The following is a 22197-nucleotide window of genomic DNA, read 5'->3' as shown; positions in this document are numbered from 1 at the left end:
TTTCTCATTTCAGAAGAGAAGATTTTATTGGGCAAGCATAAAACATTTCTGTCTTGCAAACAGAAGTGTTAGGGCAGTGCTCAAAGCTTGGTTTTTTTTTTTTACCCAGAGGCACGATGCAACCTCATCTGAAGTCCATAGAAGCCGAGGGTGTGGAACACTTCCAGAAATGGACTTTGAATTAATTTCTCTTTTGAAGAAAATCTATCAAAAGAGCTTTTCCTTAGTGTTCTCCCCTGAGGCTAGATCCTTGGGTTTGGTGGAAGCAGTTTATCTAAGGAATTCAAACGGTTTGTGAACTTGGAAAGAAATTAACCCTTTCACTTCCTGGAGTCATAACAGAGTAAGTGGCACTGGAGGGTGTCTCAGGAAAAGCTGTGCAGAGAAATGTCCATTTCCCTCTCCTTGTTGTCCCTGAAAGCAGCTTCTGGGAGCCATCCCTCGGGTTTGCTGGTGCTGCCAGCCGTGTGGGTTGTTTTCTGAGCTGGCTGGGGTTCAGTAGTTCGCTCAGCGTTGCAGATGTGTTCCAGCAGCAAAATCAACTGTAATTCAAAACCAAACACATACATGGCTCTGAAACGAGCAAAGGCAGGGAGGGCTGGGGGGTTTCCCGCCTTTCCAACCTGTCTGTGCTCTAACTGAAAGCACATGGAAACCTGTTCCTGCTTGAAAAGTTATGGGTCTCAGTGGTATTGAGTCATTTGACCTTTTCCAAATATTTTTCCCTGTTGCAGTTAGAGAAACTTCAAGAGGGATGAATTTCCAGAAGAGTTACTGTGTGAGAGGCTCCCAGGTCATGCCTTGGCTTTGCTCTGTGCTCCTCTCTTCATTTCTATCACCTTTTTGATACTCACTGGGAAAGGTTAAAATACTGTGTATGTGTTCTGTTAGAAATCTGTAGGTTGTTTAGAGTCTATGATTGTTTCTCTGAAATCAGCCACTTCCAGAACTGATTGGGCTCGAGGTTGTAATGTCTGGCAGGTAATCTCTTGCGAGCTGCTTATGTCCAAGATCTGGTGTTTGCTCTGCAATCGATTTGGGCTTCTGTGTTCTGGGCTATTTGGAGGTCTGTGGCTGTGATGGAGCTGAGCTGTAGCTCTTCATGACCATGACTTTTCAGAGAACTGATCTGAATAATGTGTCCCATGTCATCTGGAGTCTGTAAACTGAGGTTAGAAGTAGGTATAGGAACACTTCACAGGAAACGTTAAATCAGTTTTTGTAGTTGTCTTTTGGAGGGAGGAGTGTTATACAGGAACCTCCAGAGACAGATTTTTCAGGTTATTTACAATAAGCTTACTTGACACCTTATGCATGTCTGTGGCAGGAGGTGGGAATATGATATTCCCAATGAGTTCCAGGTGACACTGGAATCATTTTGACCTGGGGCAAGGCGGAAGCAGCGGCCTGTACTGCTGGCTCCCATCAGCCTGTCCTGGTCCCAAGTCCAGCTCAGCCTGGGTTGCACATACAGAGCTGCCACAGCCTGGTGCTCTGGCTCTGGTGGGACACACACTGGGCTTGGGATCCCCTTCCCAGACTGCTCACTCTTCTGCCTGGAGGGGAACCTGTCTGAAATGTGTTCAGACTAAATGCTCTTAGGAATTCAAGGATGTCTGGAAAAGGTTCAGGTCCTGTCAGCACATTCAGCTTTGGGGATCTGCCTCTCCTGGGTTTTCTGGTTTGTTTGGGTTTTTTTAAATTATTATTTTCTTGCAGGCAGGTACTCTTATTTCCAATCTTCCTGTGCTCAGGCCTTGCATTAAACTATAGGTATTTTAATGACTGAAGTTTCAGCTGTAAGTATCTTTTGGCTTGTCCTTTCCTCTCCCTTTGTAAAGTTTCCTTAGGCTATTCTGGGGCTTCTGAGGGATAAAACTCACAGGCTTCACTTTACAGTGCTCTGTGTTAAAAGCATCTATTGTGTCTGTGGGTTTATCACCTTGCAGTTGGATTACAGAAGTTGGGCATCTGAAAAGGCATCTGAGCCCGGTGTAGGCCAGGCAGATGCTGTATTTCCCAATATATTGAGAAGTACCAATATATTCCTTGAATATTTTTAATCCAGATACTTAAATAGCACAACCACTAGTGAATTCAGTTGCCTCCTGAGTATGTTTAAAAATAGCAGGCACAGAGAAGTAGGGATGTATTCATGGCAACCGTTTTTGTGGAGCAGGTGGGCGGCTGCATTTTGTACCAGTCTGAAGCTTTCTGGGGGGTTGTGCAGATTTGTTCCTAGAGAGATGAGACAATAAATTCATCAGGCAGTATCCCATCTGTGGATCAGTGCAGGCAGGAGCCTGGGTGTCCAAAGGAGTGCCTAAAGCTACAGGCTGATGTAGTAAGTTCATGTACATCTTTGGGTATCCCAGAAGAGGAAGACTCAATTAAATTCTCCCTCTCTGCTTACAGTTCATGTTGAGTGACAGCCAGATGCTCTTTGCCTTGGTGCTGAGTGATTTCTGGCTCTGTGTTGGCAGCGAGCGTTGCTGGCACACAGCATGAAGGAAGTGGAAAGCCAGGTGTTATCCACAGACTCCTGACACCTCATCCTACATTGTTCTGTTAGCCTGCCAACAGTTTCACTCTGGTATTTCTGGATTTGAAGGAAGGGATTGTACTCTGAAAGCCCCTGTCTGACTCTAGAGGAAAGACTGTTTTGCATGAGTTGAGCAGCTTTGAGGGCATTTCCCACCTTCCTCATTGTCTTCTGAAGGCACCTCAGACTGTATTTTTTTTTTGAGACCATGCTTTTCCAAGCATCTGCATTGTTTCAGCTTGGTTTTCTGATCCTGGCCCTCGTTGCAGCAGTTTGAAACAATGACTGTAGCTTGTCTCCTGCAGCCCTGCCCTGTTTGCATGTGGGCTGGATCTGGGAAGCCCTGACCCTTTTGGGGTGGTCTGACCTCCAAGTGTGTCAGTGCTGCAGCCTGAACCCACAGTGTTCTTAGCCTGCAGTTTTTAATTGGGTCAGAATGAAAGGCCACTTCCTGCACTGCATATTTGATTTATTTTTTGGGGGTGTAAAGCTTCATCCAGAATACCAGAGAAACACTGATGTTTGGGAAGGCACCTCACACTGACAGCTCCCTGTGCACTGAGGTCAGCTTTTGTGTAAGTGTGGCTCTGTCATCATCGTGTAGGCACAAATGAGCTGAAGCTGCTTGCTTTTGGCAGCTGGTGGGATAAAAAGCATCGTAATACCTTAGTGATAAACAGAACTTATTCAGCAGGGCATAAATAAAGGACAGAAGCATTGCCCTGCTAACACAGGGATGGTGATTCAAAACATTTTGTGAAGGGAGGTGCAAGTTGTGCCACCTCCAGAATGCAGCTCTTGGTGGTGGGAGTTAGAAATCAACTACATCACTGTCTTTACATAAATAGTCATTGTGCCTGACACTTCAGGTAATTAAGCTGACCATGTTTAGCTTTTTCAGACCAGAAAATCGTTAGCTGTTTGTTTAATGTGAGACTGAAAGACAGGTTCAGCCTGGTTGAGATCTGAGTCTTGACTACTGTCTGCCTTAAAAAGCAAGGGTTAGGTAGCTAAATAGTTTCTTCTAGAGTCCCCAAGAGGGAAGAAAACTGGCTGTAGTGAAAAGGGGATCACTTGCTGAGTGCTGCCGTTTGATTCCAGTGGGATTGTCACAGTTTAGTAGAGCAAGGAACTTGATTGTGACTTAAAACCATTCTCCCAGTTCCATATTTTAGGTGAGGATGTGCTTGGCTCTATCCTCTGCTAGAGCATGTGGTTTGTTAACGTATTTTAGAAGTACTTTTGTTGCAAATGTGTCTGGAAATGCAGACCTTCCCTACATGTACAAATACTCCTATTATACAGATCAATAGACTTAGTTTTAATGTTCCAGAGGAGCTTCACATAACATCCTTCCTTCCTGGCAGAGCCTCAGGAATAGGCTGGGGGTGTTAATGAGGAAGTGATTTGAGTACAGCCTCTTGAAGTGATTTGCAATAAAACATTACCTATTTCAAGATAATATTCAAGCATGGTACCTGCAGTGCCTTGCATTCGGAAACAAATACAGAGAAACTAGACAGCAAAGATGAAAAAAAGGGGGTTCATTCCAGGAGTGCAGCTAAATGTAGGTGCAAGTTGTGAGAGCAGAAGCAGTGAATGAGGTTTAACCTCTCACAAGTTGAGAGTGTTGGTAAAATTGCAGAAGTGTTGGAGCGCCGCAAGGTCCCCAGCACAAACCATCTTAAGTTGTGCTCTGAGTTTGCAAAGCACTTCTGTCACCTTTCCTGGCCTCTGGCTGCTACACCTGCGGGGTCTGACAGATGCTTTGGAGCAGGCTGATTTGCTTTGTGCTGTACTTGCCTCTTCCTGTCGCCGGTCACCGCATCGAAGCCTGTCACAAGACTGGCAGAATTACGTTCAAACCTTCCTGCCACAGGAGCTGTATCCTGTTGGGTAAAGAACAGTCTCTGTTCATGGCCTGGCTCTGTCCTGCCTGCTGTGGCTCAGGCAGAGGCTGCTCTGCTGACCAGAAGCTGTGATCTGAAGTGCTGTAATTGATATGCTGTGTGTACAGCATCAGTAAATACGGTCAGATACAGGCAGCTTTCAAACTTCCCCCTCATCGCCGACTCTGAGCTGGCATTGCTTTGACAGCTGACTCTTAGCAACAGCCTTATCTGTGTGACTTAGGCAGCCCTTGGCTCAGAAAAATTACTCATTGAGAATTAATGTTCTACTGGGAAACCCAGGCTCTGTGGCCCACTTAATTTGCAGGGTGACAATACCATCAGTTCTGGCTGAGAATCAGGGTAGGTAGGTGAGAGTGGCCCTGTTCCTTTAAGACATGTATTTTTTCCTGAAATACAGGGAAAGGCCTAAAGGGCTTCCAGTCTCTTTATTCTTTGTGCTTTTGAGCTGCCATTAGTGTTGACTCTAGCTTTGTAGCTGAATTTCTGAGGAATTCATGCGTGCCTTCGGCAGCCTGTGGTCTCTCTGCACAGCAGTTGGTATTTTAATAGGCCATAAGTTGCCAGTGGCAAGTTGTTCTGTTACCAGTTTTTAGATAAATGAGGCAGGTACAGATTTATTTCTTATTATTATTTTATTGCAGGAAACTACATCTGGTAGTGTTTCAGGAAAGAGGCCAATGTCTTCTCAGATCAGAAACCTCCCTCACTTCAGGCCTGGCAGTGTGGGATGGTGAACTGTGCAGCATCCACCTGTGTGTGTGGCTCTGTGAGGCCTCATCCGTGCGAGGACAGGCGGATGTGGCTCTGTGCGTGACCTCCCTTCTTCAAACAGGATATGTTCTGCATCCTCTGTGGGCTGCCAGCTCTTCTCTTGCTTGCAGCCTACTCTGAAATGGATCAGAAATTATTTCATAGCTGGGTTATTGTTTAATAACCAGAAGCCTTTAGAAATTTCCTGGACCAACATTTGGATCTGCTTATTTCTTCTTTATCATCCTGTGAACATGTGTCAGTAATCTGTGCTGCAAAGGTGATCATTTCAGGTGTTATTTCAGGATGTGTCAGCCCACCCCAGTACCAGCTGCTTGCCCTGCAGGGTGAGAGACTTTATTTTTTTCCTCTTGCAGTTTATTCATATTGTGCCAAGTGCACTTGCTGGGAGACACGATGCACGTCGCTGTTGTAACTGCAGACTTGGCATCATGATCCCTCTGGTACCATACAGTGGGACTCAGCATCTCATTTTAGTGCCTGGGTTTGAAAGGCACTTCCCACTAGACAAACAGTTGTGCCAGTGTTCACTGCATGAACAGCCTTCTTGTTTGGTGTATTTTTAATCTGATGAGCAAGAAAGGGAATTGTTGTGCACGACTCGAAATCGCTGATTGTCATGGATGTCATTGTCACATGCTTCACGTGGGTCACCCCTGTAGCTCAGTGGATTAGGCCAAGGAGTTGGGGTGGAGTTATGGGGATGAGGAAGACAATGAAGAGGAAGCACATGGAGACTAAAGGATTAGGAGTAGGCAGGTGTGGAAGAGACAGGATGTTCTACATAAGCAGTAGCATGTATAGAGGCCACATTCCCTGCAGATAGCGAGTAGCTGAGCTGGCAGGAGAGCAGGATTATGCCTTTCCTTTGGCTGGACTTATCCTACCTCATTGGTGGGAGGAGGCCTTGAAGGAGGTCCTATGTTGCAGTAGGAGATAGGATGAAGCTAAAAATACTTTTACTTCTGTATGCTGTACTTTAAATAAGAAATAAACTGTCTGTTCAGCCTGAAAGCACTGTCAGTGCTTACATGGGAGGAAGGAAGAGTGTGTGCATTTACTGTCCTGGAAGGGCTAGAAAGCTGCAGGACTAATTAGCAATGCAGCTTTAGAGACTTACAGAGGTCATGTGGTTGGGTTGTCTTGTTCTCTGTCTGGTCACTTCTGTTTCCAGTCTTTAAGGGATGATATTGTTCATCAAAATAAAAATGTGAATGGCCAGGAGAGGAGGAAGGAAGCACTTCTCTGGAAAAAAAGGCATAGGGAATTTTTTTTAACCTGGCATTGTATCAGACTTTGAGGCTTTATCTATTCTTGAGACAGCGAAGGTAAGGTGGGTACGGCATCATGGTGTTCTGTGGGTTTTTGTTTGCATCTATGTAGGTTGAGGAGAGGGTTTCCAGTTTAGTTGTATTTCCATCATGCCTATTTCTCCTGCTAGTTCCCATTCTTCCCATCCTCACTTAGGCTGTGCCTTCATGTCAGAGAATGTGAGGGAAGCCTGTAGGATATTTATAATTCAGCAGTTTTTCCAGAGCTGTTAATGCTCCATTGCTCCAAGATGAAGCAATACTATTTGCACTTAAGGCAGCCTTGCTGTAACCAGTCAGCTCCAGCTAGTGCAGCCTCCTGCTTCCCCACTAAGCAGTAAGGCTGAGCAGAGGTAGTCTGCTTGCCTGTGTTACAGATTAATTATGCAGTAACCCCTCTGCAGGAAAGCTTTCCCTGGCTTCTGTCAGTGGCCTGTTCTGGTAACACCAGGGTATTGCATTTATATAAATGTCAAATTCTTTCAAGCACAGTGTTGCTCATTTGTACTTCAGTAGCCTGCAGTGCTCTTTGCTGCAAGGGAAACTGTGCTGTGGAGGAGTGTATTTCCTACAACTGTTGCTGTGCTTTGCTGCCTTTCTGCTTTGTTGAACACCCTTTTTGTGCTGGATAGGGAGTAGCTGATGATACCATGGCTCCTGCTCTCTTTACGGTCTGTTTCTGATGTAGGTTTGTTGCGCTGACTTTTCATGCTGTAAGTGCAAGCACATCTGTTCTCTCAAAACAAACCTGTTGTTTTCCCTCCAGAAGTGATGCAGTACATCTCCAATGTCATTTGCTCTCAGCAGGGGAGAATCAAGTGAGCATGTCGGAATACAGCTTGTGGTGACAGCCACGGAGGAGGTAAAGCCTCACTGATCCTCTGAAACCTGCTCCTGCAGTGGGATCCTGTGCTCACATCTCCCAAGGCCTTAACCAGCACTTGCTGCTGACACTAAATGCAGAGCTCTCCCAGATTCTGCTTTTAAACCAGATGTAATTTATGAAACTACCTTTCTCTCATTAGGACAAGTGGCACCATGAGATATTGGTCATTCTTAGAGAATTGTGTTTGTCTGCAGCTCTGGCTCCAGAGGAGAAAAATCAACTCTAGCTGCTGTGTCACAGACTATTTTATCTCCCCTCTTGCTGGTTCTGACACTGAAACTGGGGCAGAAGGGAAGGGAGAGTTGGGAGAGGCTGAGTTAGGAGTGCCAGCCCATTGCCACTAGTACAGTGTTGAGTCAGGGGTCAACAAGCTTTGCTCAGCAGCCTCTTCTCATTTACAAACCTCTCCTGCTGAGTGGCCTTTTTGCTGATAAACACCAGCAGTGATAGATATTGATGGAGGGGACAGAGGTTCAGGGAAAACGTGTTTGAACCTTGCCCATAAAACCAGTCACCTGGTTTGTACTGCTGAATGGTGCCTCTATAAAGGAGCCATCCCAAAACACCTGCGTTGATCCTGGAATGAAGAAGTTGTTGTTAATATATAAAGCCCTTCTCCTGGGCTATTGTATTTGTTTTGAGTAAATGTGTACTCTATAGAAATGACTCATAGGGAAACACGTCTGAGCATGGTTGGGTGTTACCTCTTGGGTAACTAAACCTACTTTTAGCACAGGGTTGACTTGAGGCAGCTTATTTACTGAAAGACTCTTCAGCATGTTCGAGCCAAATTGCAGTGATGTTACATCATACGGTATAAATGAAATTATTCCAGAAATGAACTTGGCCTCATGTGCAGGTTAATTTGCACTATAAAGACCTCTCTGGTACAGCTACATTGGCAAACTCTCCCAGCTGAAGCAGGGTTGATATTGGCAAAAAAAGTCACTTAACTATTCTAGCATCGTTATGTCTTCACGTGCCCTAAACCTGCCTTAGAGGCAAAACCGTTTTGTCTGCACATCACTTGTGTTAGTGATGTTGTTCCTAGTCTTGTGTTGCTTTCCTTCTGTGTTTTCATTTGCCAGTGTTACAATCCCAGCAAAGCCTTGGCCTATTGAATTGACCCATGTCTGGATTTTTCTCAAATTTGGGGGCAAGTATTGAATTTTTTTGGTTTTGAAAGGTAGCTTTTTTTCTTTATAAGTAGCTTTTTCTTCATAAGAGTGTCTTGTGTTCAAAGTTAGCTTTCTTGCAATACAGACTTGTAGCCATGTCTTGTGCCCTGTGAGGTGGGCATGTTATCAGAGTTCTCCTTGGTGGAGTTTACATTGCTGTCTTTCTTCACTGGGAGTTTAAATTTAGTCAGCAAAATCCAAATCTGGAATCTCTCAGAATGACAGCTAACACTTAGGGGATGAAGAAAGTTTATAAATATACACCAGCAATGGATAATCAGCGAATCTTCATGTTACATCTGTGCTCTGCCAGAAGTGAAAAGGCTTTCGAGAAAATCCAAGTTGTGATACATAAACACATATTGGCTCAGAAATTTACTGTATTATTCTACCTTAATCTTGTAACCATCTGTAGAGAGCAAACTTCAGAGTTTTTCTGTAGTGTTTGGGACCTTCTGAAACTTTGTCCTCAATCTGTTAGAACCAAAGAGGAAATTTGAATTGTGATTTGTCCAAAGGGTAAACAGGCCCTGAAAGAGTTGGGTTTTTCTTCACCCTGTTTTAAATTTTGTGGGGTTTACTATATAGTTTATGGTAATGAGCCTGAAGACCCCTCCTTCTGTGCCTTCCACCCCCCAGTAACAGGGAATTCTCTCAGCTTGGTTTTTTTCATGCCCCTGTGAGCTGGCTGGACGGGAGGTGTAGGTTAGAGCTCATAAGAGGTAAGTTAGTTAAGTTGCCCTCATGCCTGTTTTAAGCACATTTGATTGTTCAGTGGTTGTAGTTGTGGAATATTAGATCTAAGAGGTATTTAGACCCAGAGTTAGACAAGTTCTTCAAAGCATGCTGGGTGTGAGCTGCAAGATAGCACAAAGCAGGAGGAACAACACATGTGAGCCGGGCTGGGACCACTGGCATACAAAACCCTGAGTGTGGAGCTGGTGGCTGACCTGGGCAGAGCTGATCTGGTTTCTTCTGAAAGTTAGATCCTGGTGGATTTACTTATGGGAGGAAAGCACTGGTGGTGGGCTTGGCAGCCTGGCACATGGCTCATTCTTGGCTAACCCAGCTCCGACAGAGTCTATCAGAACAATGGAAGTAGGAGTTGTGTGGTGACTCAGTGCACGATGAGAGTTCAAAAAAAGCAAATGCGTCTTTCAGCATTCAATACGCGCATTATTACAGACTTGTGCTTTGGTAACTGAGTCATCTATCCAGTTATTCCTTCCTTTACACTTAGGAGTTTGGTAGTTCTTTGCTTGTGATGTTTTTGCTCCTGGCACACATCCCTGGCCTCAGACCAGAAAGAGCTCGTGCTCTGTAGATGTGGCAAGAAGTCCTTGGATATGTGTTGCTTTGGGTTGGTCTGCCTTAGCACAGTGTGTAACAATAGATTGCATAGCATTTACTGTTACATTCCCTTCTTGGATTTGTTTTCCTGATGTCCAGCTTTTCTTCTTTGCTTCCAGATGACAGAATGTAAATTACAAATACCTCAAAGCAGAGTGTATCTGCTGGGCATGTCCCATCCTTAAAGTGCCATATACCCATCCCTTGCTGCTTGCAGCCAAGTCTGTTAGAATTATTTCTCCGTTCCTTCTCCCTGTTCCACCCTTGCTTACCCTTCCAAAACTTATCTGACTGTTCTATAACTTAAGTTCTAAAGGGTCATTTTTCTGTGACTTACTTTCTCCATTTGGCACAATTTTTGTTTCCTTATGCAGCTTTTCCTGTAGCACTTGGTCACCAGCTGCATGTGATTTTTTTTAATAACCTCCATTGTTTCATTTCTTATAGTATTTTTAACATAATTCATGTTAGGAGGTGCTTAATAGTTTTAAGATTTAGATACAAGGAGTGGTTGGAAATATTTCCTCTAGAATAACTCCCAGTGGTTTGAGAAGCCCTGAATGTACTGGAGAGCCTGGCTGCCTAGTGCAGTGATCTGGAGTACATGGGATGCACTGTGCTGGGAAGCTCTTGCCTGTGGGACATAGTGCATGAGTTGCAGCATTTCATGTCTGTCACTTCCAAAATACATGTCTGGGTTCATGTGACTGGAGTGCAGACGTAACTGAATTCTTTTCAAAGAAGCTGTTAATACATAACTAGGGATGCTGATGCTGGAGGGTTTTGTTCTGACTGACTGCCACTCCCATTCTCCAAGAGGGATTATCACTCCCTGGCTTGTGCTGGTGGACCTTCATCAAGATTGATCACTGCCTTGGAGGGAACTGTAACACACAGTTCCAAAGATGTACTTTACAGAAATAAGCTTTTTCTGGAAATAAGGTTAAAGCCATCAAAAGTCAATCCCTTGCCTGCTAGATACCAGCTTGCTCCTAAGGGTGGTATCTAAATCATTCTTTGAATACTGTTTTTATTTCATGCTTGCCTTATTGTTTTTGCTCCAGTTCTTTCCTCAGCTGCCTTTCACATACTCAGTGCTGTCATCATCATGCCCTGTCCCCTAGTGAAGCTGCCTTGACTGTTCCTTAGCTTGGTTTCTCAGTTGTGGCTGGAGTTTCTTCCATTAGTTTTTGGGGTTTTTTTTCCCTGTACATTTGCCATTAATCCTTTTTCCTGTACTTGTCTCATGTCCAGTCAGGCAGGGATTAGGCAGTCTGTGCTCTTAACTGCATAAGTGGAATCTGGTTTCCTGAGCTGACTTTCCCCTACTCTTCCTTCCCTGTTCACTCCTCCCCAGCTGCCAGTGAGCAGCAGGAGTGAATGTATGTCCATCTCCTGCTGGGAGGTAGGACTGAGACAGCAGGTGAAGCCCTGCAGAAGTTTTGGAGCTTGCCTTGTTCTCCCTCAAAAAAGCTGGGTTGTGCAATTGGGTCATTCTAAAAGCATTGGTGTACATGTTTAGCATTTAGGGAGCCTTTACATATCACTGCTCTGGTGCAAATGAAGAACTGAACAAGTGTCAGCTGATGCCACAAGGGAGATGAGGTGTCCTTCTTCACCAAGGGCCATTGAAATGGGTTTGCTGGGAGTTCAAAAGTTAATTTTGTGAGTAGGTTGGTAGATGCAGTGACCTTACTGCTGAACCCTTGTTTGAAACACTTGCAGTGAAACATCCAAATAAGACTTGTTTCAAGTGACAAAGGCTTGCTTAGTTCTCTCAGTAACACAGTCTGCATCATCTGTCTCTGAGCCATTTTTCCATCATAACTGCTCATGTCTACTGAACAACAACCAGCACTTGTCAGCTGGAGAATACAGGGTTGTTTGCAGAGGGGGAGACGTCCAGCTCCTTGGGTTGGCAGTTGTTCTGGCCAGTGATGTAAGCTCAGGCACAGCAGAGTGACTTTATTGTTGGGAGTTCCCTGCAGCCCTTGCACTGCTTCTGCTCAGGGAAGGCAAAAAACCCCTCTGTGCAAACTTGTAAGGCATAGCCTCCAGGTTAAACTAGGATTTCATGCATTGTGTATCCAGCTGGTTTTGTTGCTGTCCCCCAAGGGATATGGTGTGTCACTTCTCATTCCTGGGATGTGTTCCCACTGAGCTTCCCAGCACCTATTGCTACATGGTGTTTGCTTCTGCTTCCCTGCCTGTGTTTGGCCTCTATGAGCTTGACAGCAAAATCGAGCAGATGCTGGCAGCCCTAAGTTTCACTGATGTGACCTGTTCCTCTGGTGTCTGCCCACAGTGCATTCTCCTCACTGTGGATTCCTCTCCTTTTCCTTGCCAGGCATCTGGATGGCAAAGCCTCAGAGCTGCATTTTTCTTTACTAATGTGTGTACTGCCGTGAAGTGCCCTGTCCTAAACCCATTATTTGGAGATACCTGCAGGTTCTGCTTTGTAACTCTAAACCAGCTAATGGCTAAATGAGGGCTTGCTGTGTATTATATATGTATGTTCACCCACTTTTGTAATTTCTGTGTTTTATAGGCAGTGATTAGGCATTGTTTGTAGCAGGACCTGCTGTGTTTGTAGGATGGGATATATTTTGCTGTGCTGTGAACGATGGGGTGTTCTGGTTCCTGAACATCCTAGAAAGTCAGTTTCAAAACAGGCTTTTCAGGGAATTTTCCTTGCACTTACCAAAGGTCTCTCCTACAGCTTTGCACTAGATAACCTAGTTAAAATAGTAACCATCTTCTCTGGAGCAAAATGCAGGATTGTTCCAGGCTTTTCCAAGCTGCAGGAGCGTCAGTGATTCTGCTCTAATTCAGCCTTTGGAAGGGCTGGGGATTAGATGGGACTGCTTTAACTGTGTCTCTGCAGATGAAAGCAGAGCTCTATGAAGGAATGTTGTAGAAGATGCCTTTCAGGTGCAATATGCTGAAATAATGTGGTATTTTGTTTCTCTGTAATTGAGGGGATTGTACCTGCATTGCAGGGATTGTGTTCCCTTACTCCCCAAAAGACACACTGCTGGTGTGTCAGGGCCCCTTGAAGGGCTGTTTCTCACTGCACTTAAAAGAATCTGAGCTGGGAGTTGGCTTGGCAGCCTCTTTAAAATGCTGTTATCTCTCCTGTGCCTTATCAGATAAGATGCTGCTGCTCCTGCTGCAGTGGTGAACCAGGGAGGAGGGTGCAGAGGACTAGGTCTGCTGAGAGGGGGATTAGTTCTGCTTGAAGGCTCTGACACAGATCCACATCTCAGAGGGGGGACAGTGAGCATGTGGACTGAGCATCAGAAAAAGGAAAGCTTACCCTTCCCCTCTGTGTAAGGAGGAGGAGTAAATCTGAATAAGAAGCTTTGTGTGTGCTTATCTCTATACTGTCCCATTTAGCCTGAGGTTTTCCCACATTTGCCCCAAACATCAGACTGAGACACATTGCTCTAGTGAAATGTTTGACATTAAAAGCTATTTTTTGTTGCTGTAGCCCTTTCAGTAAGGCTGTGGCCCTTTTATGACACTGTCTTATGTGTGACAACTGCCATAAAGCAGGAGTGAAACATCTGCTTTTCTAAATGCTTCAGCAAGGCCAAAGTGTTTCAGCGGGTGGTGTGTTGGAAGGTTGATACCCCCAACTCAGCTCTCAGTCTGTAAATAGAAGTTTTAATCTCTGCTCTAGTGTTTCATTAGCTGGGTTTTCATGTGGGAGAGAGGTTCACAGTAGCCCAAGATAGCATGGGTTGTATATGTGGCCTTTTTCTAGATTGTTTGCTTTACCAACTTGAATTCAGAGTGAGCCTTGTAGCTTTCTGTAATAGTGCTGGTCTGTCCGTGGCACTTACACCACAGCGGGGAGCCATCTCTTCTTTAAGGTCTGTTTGTTGTGTGGTTTTCTGCCTGTCTCCAGAGCTGTGTGTGAGATCTCAACTCAGAGTGGTCTTGGAGGCTTCCCTGAGTTTGCTGGTGCCTCTCCAAAAGCAGGTAGAGCAGTGGGTCCCTGCTGTGCATCATTCCCTTTACCTGAATCCTCACCATGCTATGGTGAAGCATCTGCCAGCTGTTCTTTTCCTGGTGAATCTTCTCTCGAGAGGTGGAATGATGGATGAGGGATGCAAAAAGCTCTTCCTCGAGCTGGAGGTAGATGAGCAGCTCCAGGATTAGAAAACCACACAAAGCTCTTCCCAAAACTCTGCTTTTCACAAAAGCTGCCACAGGATTGCACTGGTTTATTCTGAGGAGGTATATTTAGGTCTGGAAAGTGTAATTACACAGCTTTGAATAAGTCTGAAGTCAGAAGAGGGCAAAGCTTAGCTTGGCAGAGATTCAACCTTCTGGGAATCTTTTTGCAAAATGATACAGACAGCTTTTTTTAAATAAAACTTCTGAAGACCCGTTGAATTGGCACCTAGACCTGGCATTGGTGTGAACTATTTCTGGTTCTCCAAATACAGAGTGAAACTTAAAAATAGACACTTCTGGTTTTAAGCTGTTCATTTCTGCTTTACTTTTAGTTGCCTTGTGATTAGGATGAAAGAAAACTTCTCAGTGCAGCCCTCACCATGCTTCTTGGGTGTTTTTTTGTTTCTGTATGGTGGTTCATAATTGTACATCAGAGAATATTCCAGGGCTAAATACAAAACTGCTCATCATCTGAGTTCTCCTTTTTTTTTTGTCCCTTTTTTAGTGTTCTCTAATTACCAGCCTAACGATAGCTTGAAGGGAGGTGGGTAGGCAAAGCCCATTTCTTCTCCATATGCCATCTTTTGGAAATGTGGAACTAATTTTTTAGAGTTCAGTTTGAAACAATAGAGCTGTTGCTTGTTTGTCTAATCATACAGACCCAGCCCCCACCCTTTAAAATAAAAAACCAAAAAAGGTTGAAAATCATTATTGAATGATTGTGAAACTTGTGACTGGAAAGCAGCTCTGGGTTTTGTCTTCTAAACTCCTTCTTGCCATGTGCAGGCTGTTCCAAAGGCACAAAACCCCTAAGCTGTGTCTGCACCTGCAGCTGAGGTTCATGGTCACAGTGCTGTGGGTAACATAACACCCCCAAATCCTTTTCCTAATCCCTTGCACTGTGTGGTATCTACAGCAGTTCTGGAAAGCCAATGTACATCCTTAATAAGAAGCAGAATGTCTGTTAGGGGAGCTTAGGCTAAAGGCAAATTAGCCATGGAGCTCTGTATTGCTAATCAGTACTTTTTACCACGTTTGGAAGTAATTAGCCTTCATTGGACTTAGCAGCATCCAGCAGATGCTTAATCATGGCTGCATTGTAAAAGGAGCAAGAACTCCTGAGTAAGGAAACTAAACTCACATGCTGGAGCAGTTCTTGATCCCACGGAGGATCCTGCAGCTGTGGGAGCCAGGCATGGGCTCTGGGAGCTGGAGGGAGCATCCCACAAATGCTCTTGTCTGGCAGGAGTTAGAGCTCTGATCAGGGCTGGGAGCAAGGTGTGCTCCAGTGTGCTGCTGTCTGACTGAACAGCTTTCACTTGGAGCTGCCTTCCAGCATTCCCTTGGAGCTCTGGTAGCTCAGTAGTAGCTTTAGCATTAGCCTTGTTTTCTAGAAAACAGCAGTTCCTTCCAAAGGTGACTATAATGCTCCTAAAGTAATTAGTGTTTCCTGCATCCCCCTGTACCTGCCTTGTGTTCCTGAAGCATGTGTTCACAGGTGGTTTTCCATTCTGTTGCCATACCTTTTCTCATCTGTATCTTGAGTTTTTCTTTCCTTTAGGTCATTAAAGATGATTATTATTGAGGCAGGTTTAAGGCACCCATATTTGAAATGTAACATGCCTAATTTGGCTGGCATGGTGAATATTTTATTATAGACAAAACCTTTTTAATCCCTCTGGATGTGTTTCTTCCTCCTGTCTGATAGAGCTGGGGTGAGTTGAGTGAAGTAATGAGAACCAGAGCTCATCTTGAATTAATAATCCTGGATTCAAAGGTATTTTTGGCACTTGGATGTCTCACTTTTTACTGACTTCAATAGTGAGCCTGAGTTCTGTCTGGAAGGGATTTAAGTTCCCTGCCTTGAAGGAATTGTTGCCTTCTGTTTTCTCTTGTTTTAAACAGGGATGATCAGCCTTTATCTGCATTACAGAGGATTACAGGTTTCAGGTTTTTTGTCAGCTACTCCTTTTCTATTCTCTGTGTCTCCCTTGCTTGGCACATTTGGTCCCACAGAATGTCTTGGAGGACCAGCAGGGACCTCCTGGCTCAGGATTGAGTCCCTGGATCTGTCCTCTTGGGCTCACCTCGAGGTTGCCCTAATGGAATGTGAGCTACAGCTTCTTCCCCTTCCTTCCCAGGAAGAGGAGGCACTACCAAAGCTGATCACTCTCCCCTTTGCCACCAGTCCCTTTGGCCTGGGTCAGATGGTGGGAAACCTCCCTTTCCCTGCTAAAGCAAACAGTTTATCAGCTGCCCTTGCACCTTTGTCCTGTGCTAGGAGGAGAGATAAGAGTCAGACTTGCTTGCTCACAGCTGTCAGCAGTGCCTTCCCTTCCTCCCCTGGCCTCATTACTTTGAGAACTGAACTGGCTGAGGGCCAAGCTCTGAGCCATAAATGGATCAGGTCCTGTAGAGGCTCAGCAGGAAACTAGAGCCCTGTGGAAGGACCCACACACCTTGTTTCCAGGCTCCTTTGAACCAGCTTCCTTGGAATTGAAAAATCCAGCTTCCCCTGAGGGCTGTGTGGAAGCCAGTGCTGTAGCTGAAGTGATTCCTGCACTCAGGGAGGCTTCTTCTCTTCCTTCTGCAGGCTCAGGCTAGGCCAGAGCCATGTGTTCTCCACTCAGCCTGGAGATCAGGATGGTCTGCTCAGAAGCTGTGCAAGCAAAACCACCTCTTCCCTGGCTGAGCCCCTGCAGGATTTGAAGCACAGTGTTAGCTTGGTGTGACCCTGTCTGCTTGCACCAGGAGCATTCCCACACGTGTTTGTCTTCCTTCAAGCTGGCCATCCTCACTGGCTTAGTGCCAGCCCAAGGAGCAGGGAGGGACAGGCCATCCAGGACACAGAGCACTTTGCTGTGCAGAGGCTGTACAAACAGACATGCTGGAGGGAGATAAGCTTGTGAACCTTCAGCCTAGTTCAGGTATGGAGATTTGCTCCATGCAGGCTGGACGGTGAATGAGCTAAACCAGCTGAGCAGGAAATGTCAGAGCTTGTGAGAGTTTTAAAGGCAAATTCTGTTGATGAGATGATTAGTATTTCTGTAACCTGGGTGGATTTTACCTGTATTGACTAGTGAAAAGCTTGATGCTAACTTAACACCTTTGTGTGGTTCAGTTTCAGGTTAACCAAGCTGTTGCAGAGGATCTTTATGAGCTGGGATGCCAGTCATTTAAAAAGATACTTAATAGCTGGTCTTGATTTGGCTTTGTACCTTTATTTGAATTTTTTTTTTCCTCATTCTTATAGAGAGGAAGTTCAGGAAAACTGTGTCCGCTGGAAAAAGAAATTCACCTTTGTGTGTAAAATGAGTGCCAACCCTGCCACGGGGCTCCTGGACCCCTGCATCTGCCGAGTGTCTGTCCGGAAGGTGAGCATCCAGCTTTGCTTCTGCCAGGTAGCACCACCAGTGGCATACTGGCAGCTGGTTACTGACTGCTTTTTGGCAGCAAGAAAAATTATGTGGACTGTGGTGGGAAGGAAAGATTGTTTGGGACAGGATATGCTGAAACAGAGCCTCTCTCTCCAAGAAGAGTCCTTGATGGAGGATGGGAGCAACCAAGGTGGTGGTAACCCTTGAGAGAGAGGCTTGTGAATCCTGAGAGCAGATTCCAGAACTGAGTAATGACTTTCCCCCTGTTGCCCCAGCACATATAATAGCTGCTTTTCCTGTTTTGTTTTGTTTCCCAATATAGGAGCTGAAGGGCGGAAAAACCTACTCAAAGGTAAGAGCATAGAAAGGGCAAATGTAGCAGAGTGAAGATGGTCTTGTCTCCTGCTAGTGCTTTACACCCATTAGAAACCAGTGGCTGCTGAGGGGACCAATCTGGAGAGATGTTCATTAGTTCTTAGTTTGAGTTAAGAGATTTCCCAAGAAACTCAACTTGCTGGGACAGGATCCAGATTGCACTGGATATGGATTTGAGATGGGGGTTGGAGAGATGATCTGCATGTCCTCAAACTTTGGGGAAGTTCTGAGTCAGATGTGAACTCTCTGGCTTCTGGCAGCATGTCTCTAAAGAAACAGACTCCAATTCTTTTCTCCAGAGCACAGCAGCCAGCTGGGGCAGGCACCTCACTGCCTCAGGAGAGCAGGCAGGAGCCTTCAGCAGAAATCACTGCCTGCCTGAGCACAGGAGACACCAAGGCAAAAGCCAAATAGATCAGCAGGGATCTTAGTCTTGGTTTCTCTTCCTTGCATTTTCTTGCCTGTGCTATGGGACAGACAATGGGCCACCCCCTTCTCCTCCTTGTGCTGGATCAAGAGACAATGTTGGCTTAGAAGCTGAGCTCACACAGTGCCCAAAATGATGTTTGTTTGAAAATGAGTCACTGCTGCTGGCTTCTAACAAACAGATGCTTTGGTCACACACAACCATGTAAGAATTCCTTCTCATCAAAATCCTTTCTGAGGCCATGGGGGCAACTGGCTGTGAAGGGTCTACTGCACTAGCTCCTGTGTTCTGCTGTGCTGGGTGGGAGAAGGCAGTGTGGCATTGTTCCTTTTTTGTTGCTAATTAGGACATGGTCTCTAGGGCCATTAGTCTCTCACTAAATTCATACTGTGGGAAGATTATTCATTCTGCAGAGCTGCATGTCCAGGGAGAGCAGCATAGCTGGAGGAAGAAACATGGCAAATGCATCAGCCTTTGCCTCCTGCAATGTCCATCCTCAAGCTTTCTGCAGGATTTTGGAAGGCAGAATTAAAGGAAGCCTGAAGGCATGTTTCTATGGTGGATTTAACCTGGAGACCTTATTCAGGTCATGTTCTAACCTACTTCCCTTTTGCTCAGTCTCCAGTTGTGTTTAGTGGTGTTTAAAGGAGACTGACTTCCTCCAGCCCAGAACTGGAGACCACGTCTCAAGTACTTGCTGTCTCTTGGCTGGCATCTTGCTTGGTCTCCTGTGAAAAAGACAGATGTGTTCTCTGAGAAGATGATCTGAGGCAGCTCAGAAATGAGAGATGTCACACCAAACAAGAATGATTGCAATCTTGCCCAGTGGACCAGGCTTGTTCCAGGCAGGTTCTCATGACAGAACTGATTTGGGCTACCTAATGTTTCTGGCAGAAGTTGTGGTGCATGTCCTTGCAGCTATTTTCCCATTTTACACCACGAGTCCCCACCTTTTTAAACTATCTTAATTCAGCTGAGAACTTCTCCAGTCACAGCAGCAGATGTAGAGGAAGATGAAACTTTGAATGCCCTCTGTACTTGGTCCCCCACCAGCAGGGACTGAGGGTGATGGGGCTGTTTGTGCTTCAGGCAGTTTCCAGTGCCTTGCACACCTTGGGGTTTGACGTGAATGTCACCTCGGTGTCAGGGGTGACAGAGCGGAAGACGACAGGAAGGACTGATAAAGCAGAAACTCTTTCCCTGAGCTGGAAGAAACACCATCAGCTGGCTGGAAAACTGAGGAAACTATTCTGAAAGGTTATATCTGAAAACATCCTTTTGTTAAGGGATCTTTCCTCTATATACTGGGAGTCTGCTTCCTGAAAGTGCTTCTGACCTCAGCACACCGTGTGGGCTGCTGGAGGGTTCTCCCACTCTGTGCTCCAGTGTTGATCTCCTCTCAGAATTCAGTGCTGTGATGGAGGAAGAGGGATCTGGGTCTGGGCCACCCCTGTGCCATGCTGTTCTCCTGGTGTGGTGGTGCTGTGTCTTTGTCACAGTGATGGATTGCATCTCCCTCTGTGGCTTTCCTCTGTCCTCTTTATCTCTCTAAGAGATAAAAATTTTTTCCTTATTGGTTGATAATTAGCAAACAGCATAGCCCTTGCTAGAAGAGACAGAGAAATTTCTGCAGCAAGAGCTGAAGAAACTTGCATTAAAGGAAGTCTTAAGTGAGAAGAGAGGGAGAAAGTTTTTTTTTCCCTTCTTTTTTGCTGATAAAAGGTTCCCTCTCTATCCCACTTTTTTTTTATTTGCCATCAGAAGTTCCCCTTTGAGAATGGGATGAAGGAAGCAGCTACATTAATCTTGCTGCTGTTTCCCCCTCAATCATATATCTTGATCAGGCTGTGATTCTTGACTTGGAACAGTGGGAGCCAGTGTTCCTCTGGCAGTGACTGTTTTGTTCTGGTACTCTCTATCAGCTTCCTCAGCTGACAGGGGCACCACAATTCCATAGGATGGTGCTACTGTTGGGGCTCTCTGTTCAGTTGACATCCAGCTGTCAGCAGCAGGGCAGAAGGGATGTGCTGCAGAGCACAGAAGGACCTGCTGCTGCTCCACCTGTGTTCCCTGCTCCCCTGGGAGGTGACCTGCTGCTGCTGTGACGCAGATGCTCCACGCCTGGATGCTTTGGCCACATACCGAGTACAGCATGTCCTGCTGATCAGATGAGATGGGGCACAACTGCCTTCTGTTCCTAAAGCTGTGCATAAAACAAGCTGTAACTTTTTCTTTGAAACACTGTGTTAATACACCAGGGATTAGGGCAGGAAAACAAAGGTGCTCTTCATTGTGTGTGTATTTACTCTGGAGGGATCGGTGCCCTTTTTGAAAATGCATGTGATCTTCAGCTTTGTCACCTTCCCTGTTTGCTTCCCATTTGTTAGAGAAGGTTTAGAGAGCTCACAAATAAATCTCTCCAAATATTTCTCTTTCCTTCTGCCTGTCAAACCAACCCCTTGCTAGTTAAACCTTAGCAGCTCTGAGGAGGAGCTGCCCAGCCCAGCAGCTGCCTCTGAGGGGTGAGGCACAGGCAGTGCCACATGGCCCTGGGCCTCCAGCTCCCCGTGCCCATAGTCTGTTGTTTTTTTCAGGATGGTGTCACTTTCCCCTGTAACAATATCCTTTCATCTCCTGGTTCACATGCTCCACTGCATTCTGGGATGGCCCGATACAAAGAGTGCCTTATTGTGTTTGTGTATGTGTGATTCTGGTTTTTTCCACATTGTTGACCTAGTGCCTTCCATGTCCTTGGTTATGCAATGGCTGCAGGCTGGTTAACACTGTCCTGGCTACCAGCACTACTATACATCCTTCCCCCATGTGGGCTTGGCTTCCTGAAGGCCTCCAAGTGTCCATCCAGCTTGGGATTAGGAATGTGACCCTGTCTGTCCTCAAGAACAGGGAATCTTCACAGCCACCACTCTTTCTTGGCTCCTGTTTTCTCCCTTTGGTCTGTGAGACACTGTGTATCCCTTTATGGAGTAATGTCTGTTCTCTCACCTTCCCCTCCATTGTTTTCTTGGCTGCAGCTGGGCTTTGCTGATCTCAATCTGGCAGAATTTGCAGGCTCTGGATCCACTGTCCGTTGCTGCTTGCTGGAAGGATATGATACTAAGAATACCCGACAGGACAACTCCATCCTAAAGGTACAACAGCTAGAACCTACACAGCAGAAATCCTGCTTAGGGCTTTGGGGAGATCACAGTGCAGTGCCAGGCCTGGGAGAAGGTCCTGTTATGTACAGAGACAGGATTTGGCTCTTTTGCTGCTAGACTGACTTGGGAAGCTTCCCATTATCAGAGTTGCCCTTTGATAATTTGGCATTGATTTGGCCAAGCAGTGACCCTTGACAAAAAAGCCAGGAACAGGAGGGAGGGAGATGTTACAAGGCATTGTCACCATGGCCCAGCTGGTGTCCTGCTGAGCCACTGCCACTTGGAGTTACTGATGCCAGGGATTTGGGGCAGGGAGGGAAATACTTTGCTAAATCCCTGAAGCTGATTTCCCTGGGAAAGGAGCTAGATCTGGCTGATCTTTACACCTAGCCCTTGAGCTCCTGGCTGCTGTGAAGTGAGGAGCTCAGTGCAGCATGGCTGATGATGTGCCTTGTGTCCCCTCTCCAGGTCACGATCGGAATGTCCCTGCTCTCTGGGGACCCCTGCTTCAAAACGTGAGTTCCTGGCTGGTACCCCATTCTGGGCAGACACTAAAATTGATGAAGGGAGGGGAAAAGATGCCCTTGATATTGGAAGTACAGTAAAACTGGTTGAATCAACCAGAAAAGTAGAGCCAGCCTGTGCTGTTGTTTTGTTCTCTGCTCTGGCTTTCCCAGCTCTGATTATTGCTGTGCACAGGATTTTCCCTGCTGGTGCAATTTAGGTTT

The 22197-nt window shown here is 45.8% G+C and overlaps 1 protein-coding gene across 4 annotated transcripts in view; it reads left to right on the top strand.

Moving 5' to 3' along the window:
* EEIG1 (estrogen-induced osteoclastogenesis regulator 1) overlaps positions 1–22197 on the top strand; it is a 37123-nt gene that overhangs the window by 3372 nt on the left and 11554 nt on the right. For 2 of the 4 annotated variants that reach the window (XM_059864865.1, XM_059864866.1), the window contains exons 3-6: positions 17386–17506; positions 17832–17861; positions 21344–21460; positions 21938–21984. In XM_059864865.1, coding sequence (XP_059720848.1) covers positions 17386–17506; positions 17832–17861; positions 21344–21460; positions 21938–21984 — 315 coding nt within the window. Of the gene's footprint in view, positions 1–5496; positions 5553–16709; positions 17060–17385; positions 17507–17831; positions 17862–21343; positions 21461–21937; positions 21985–22197 lie in introns of those variants that run through there. The other 2 variants (XM_059864867.1, XM_059864868.1) reach the window with 2 other exon arrangements.

The sequence above is a fragment of the Haemorhous mexicanus genome, chromosome 21 (assembly GCF_027477595.1).
Source record: "Haemorhous mexicanus isolate bHaeMex1 chromosome 21, bHaeMex1.pri, whole genome shotgun sequence".
Classification (NCBI taxonomy): domain Eukaryota; kingdom Metazoa; phylum Chordata; class Aves; order Passeriformes; family Fringillidae; genus Haemorhous; species Haemorhous mexicanus.
The sequence above is the reverse complement of the archived record's forward strand: the minus strand, read 5'-3'. Positions and strand labels throughout refer to the sequence as shown.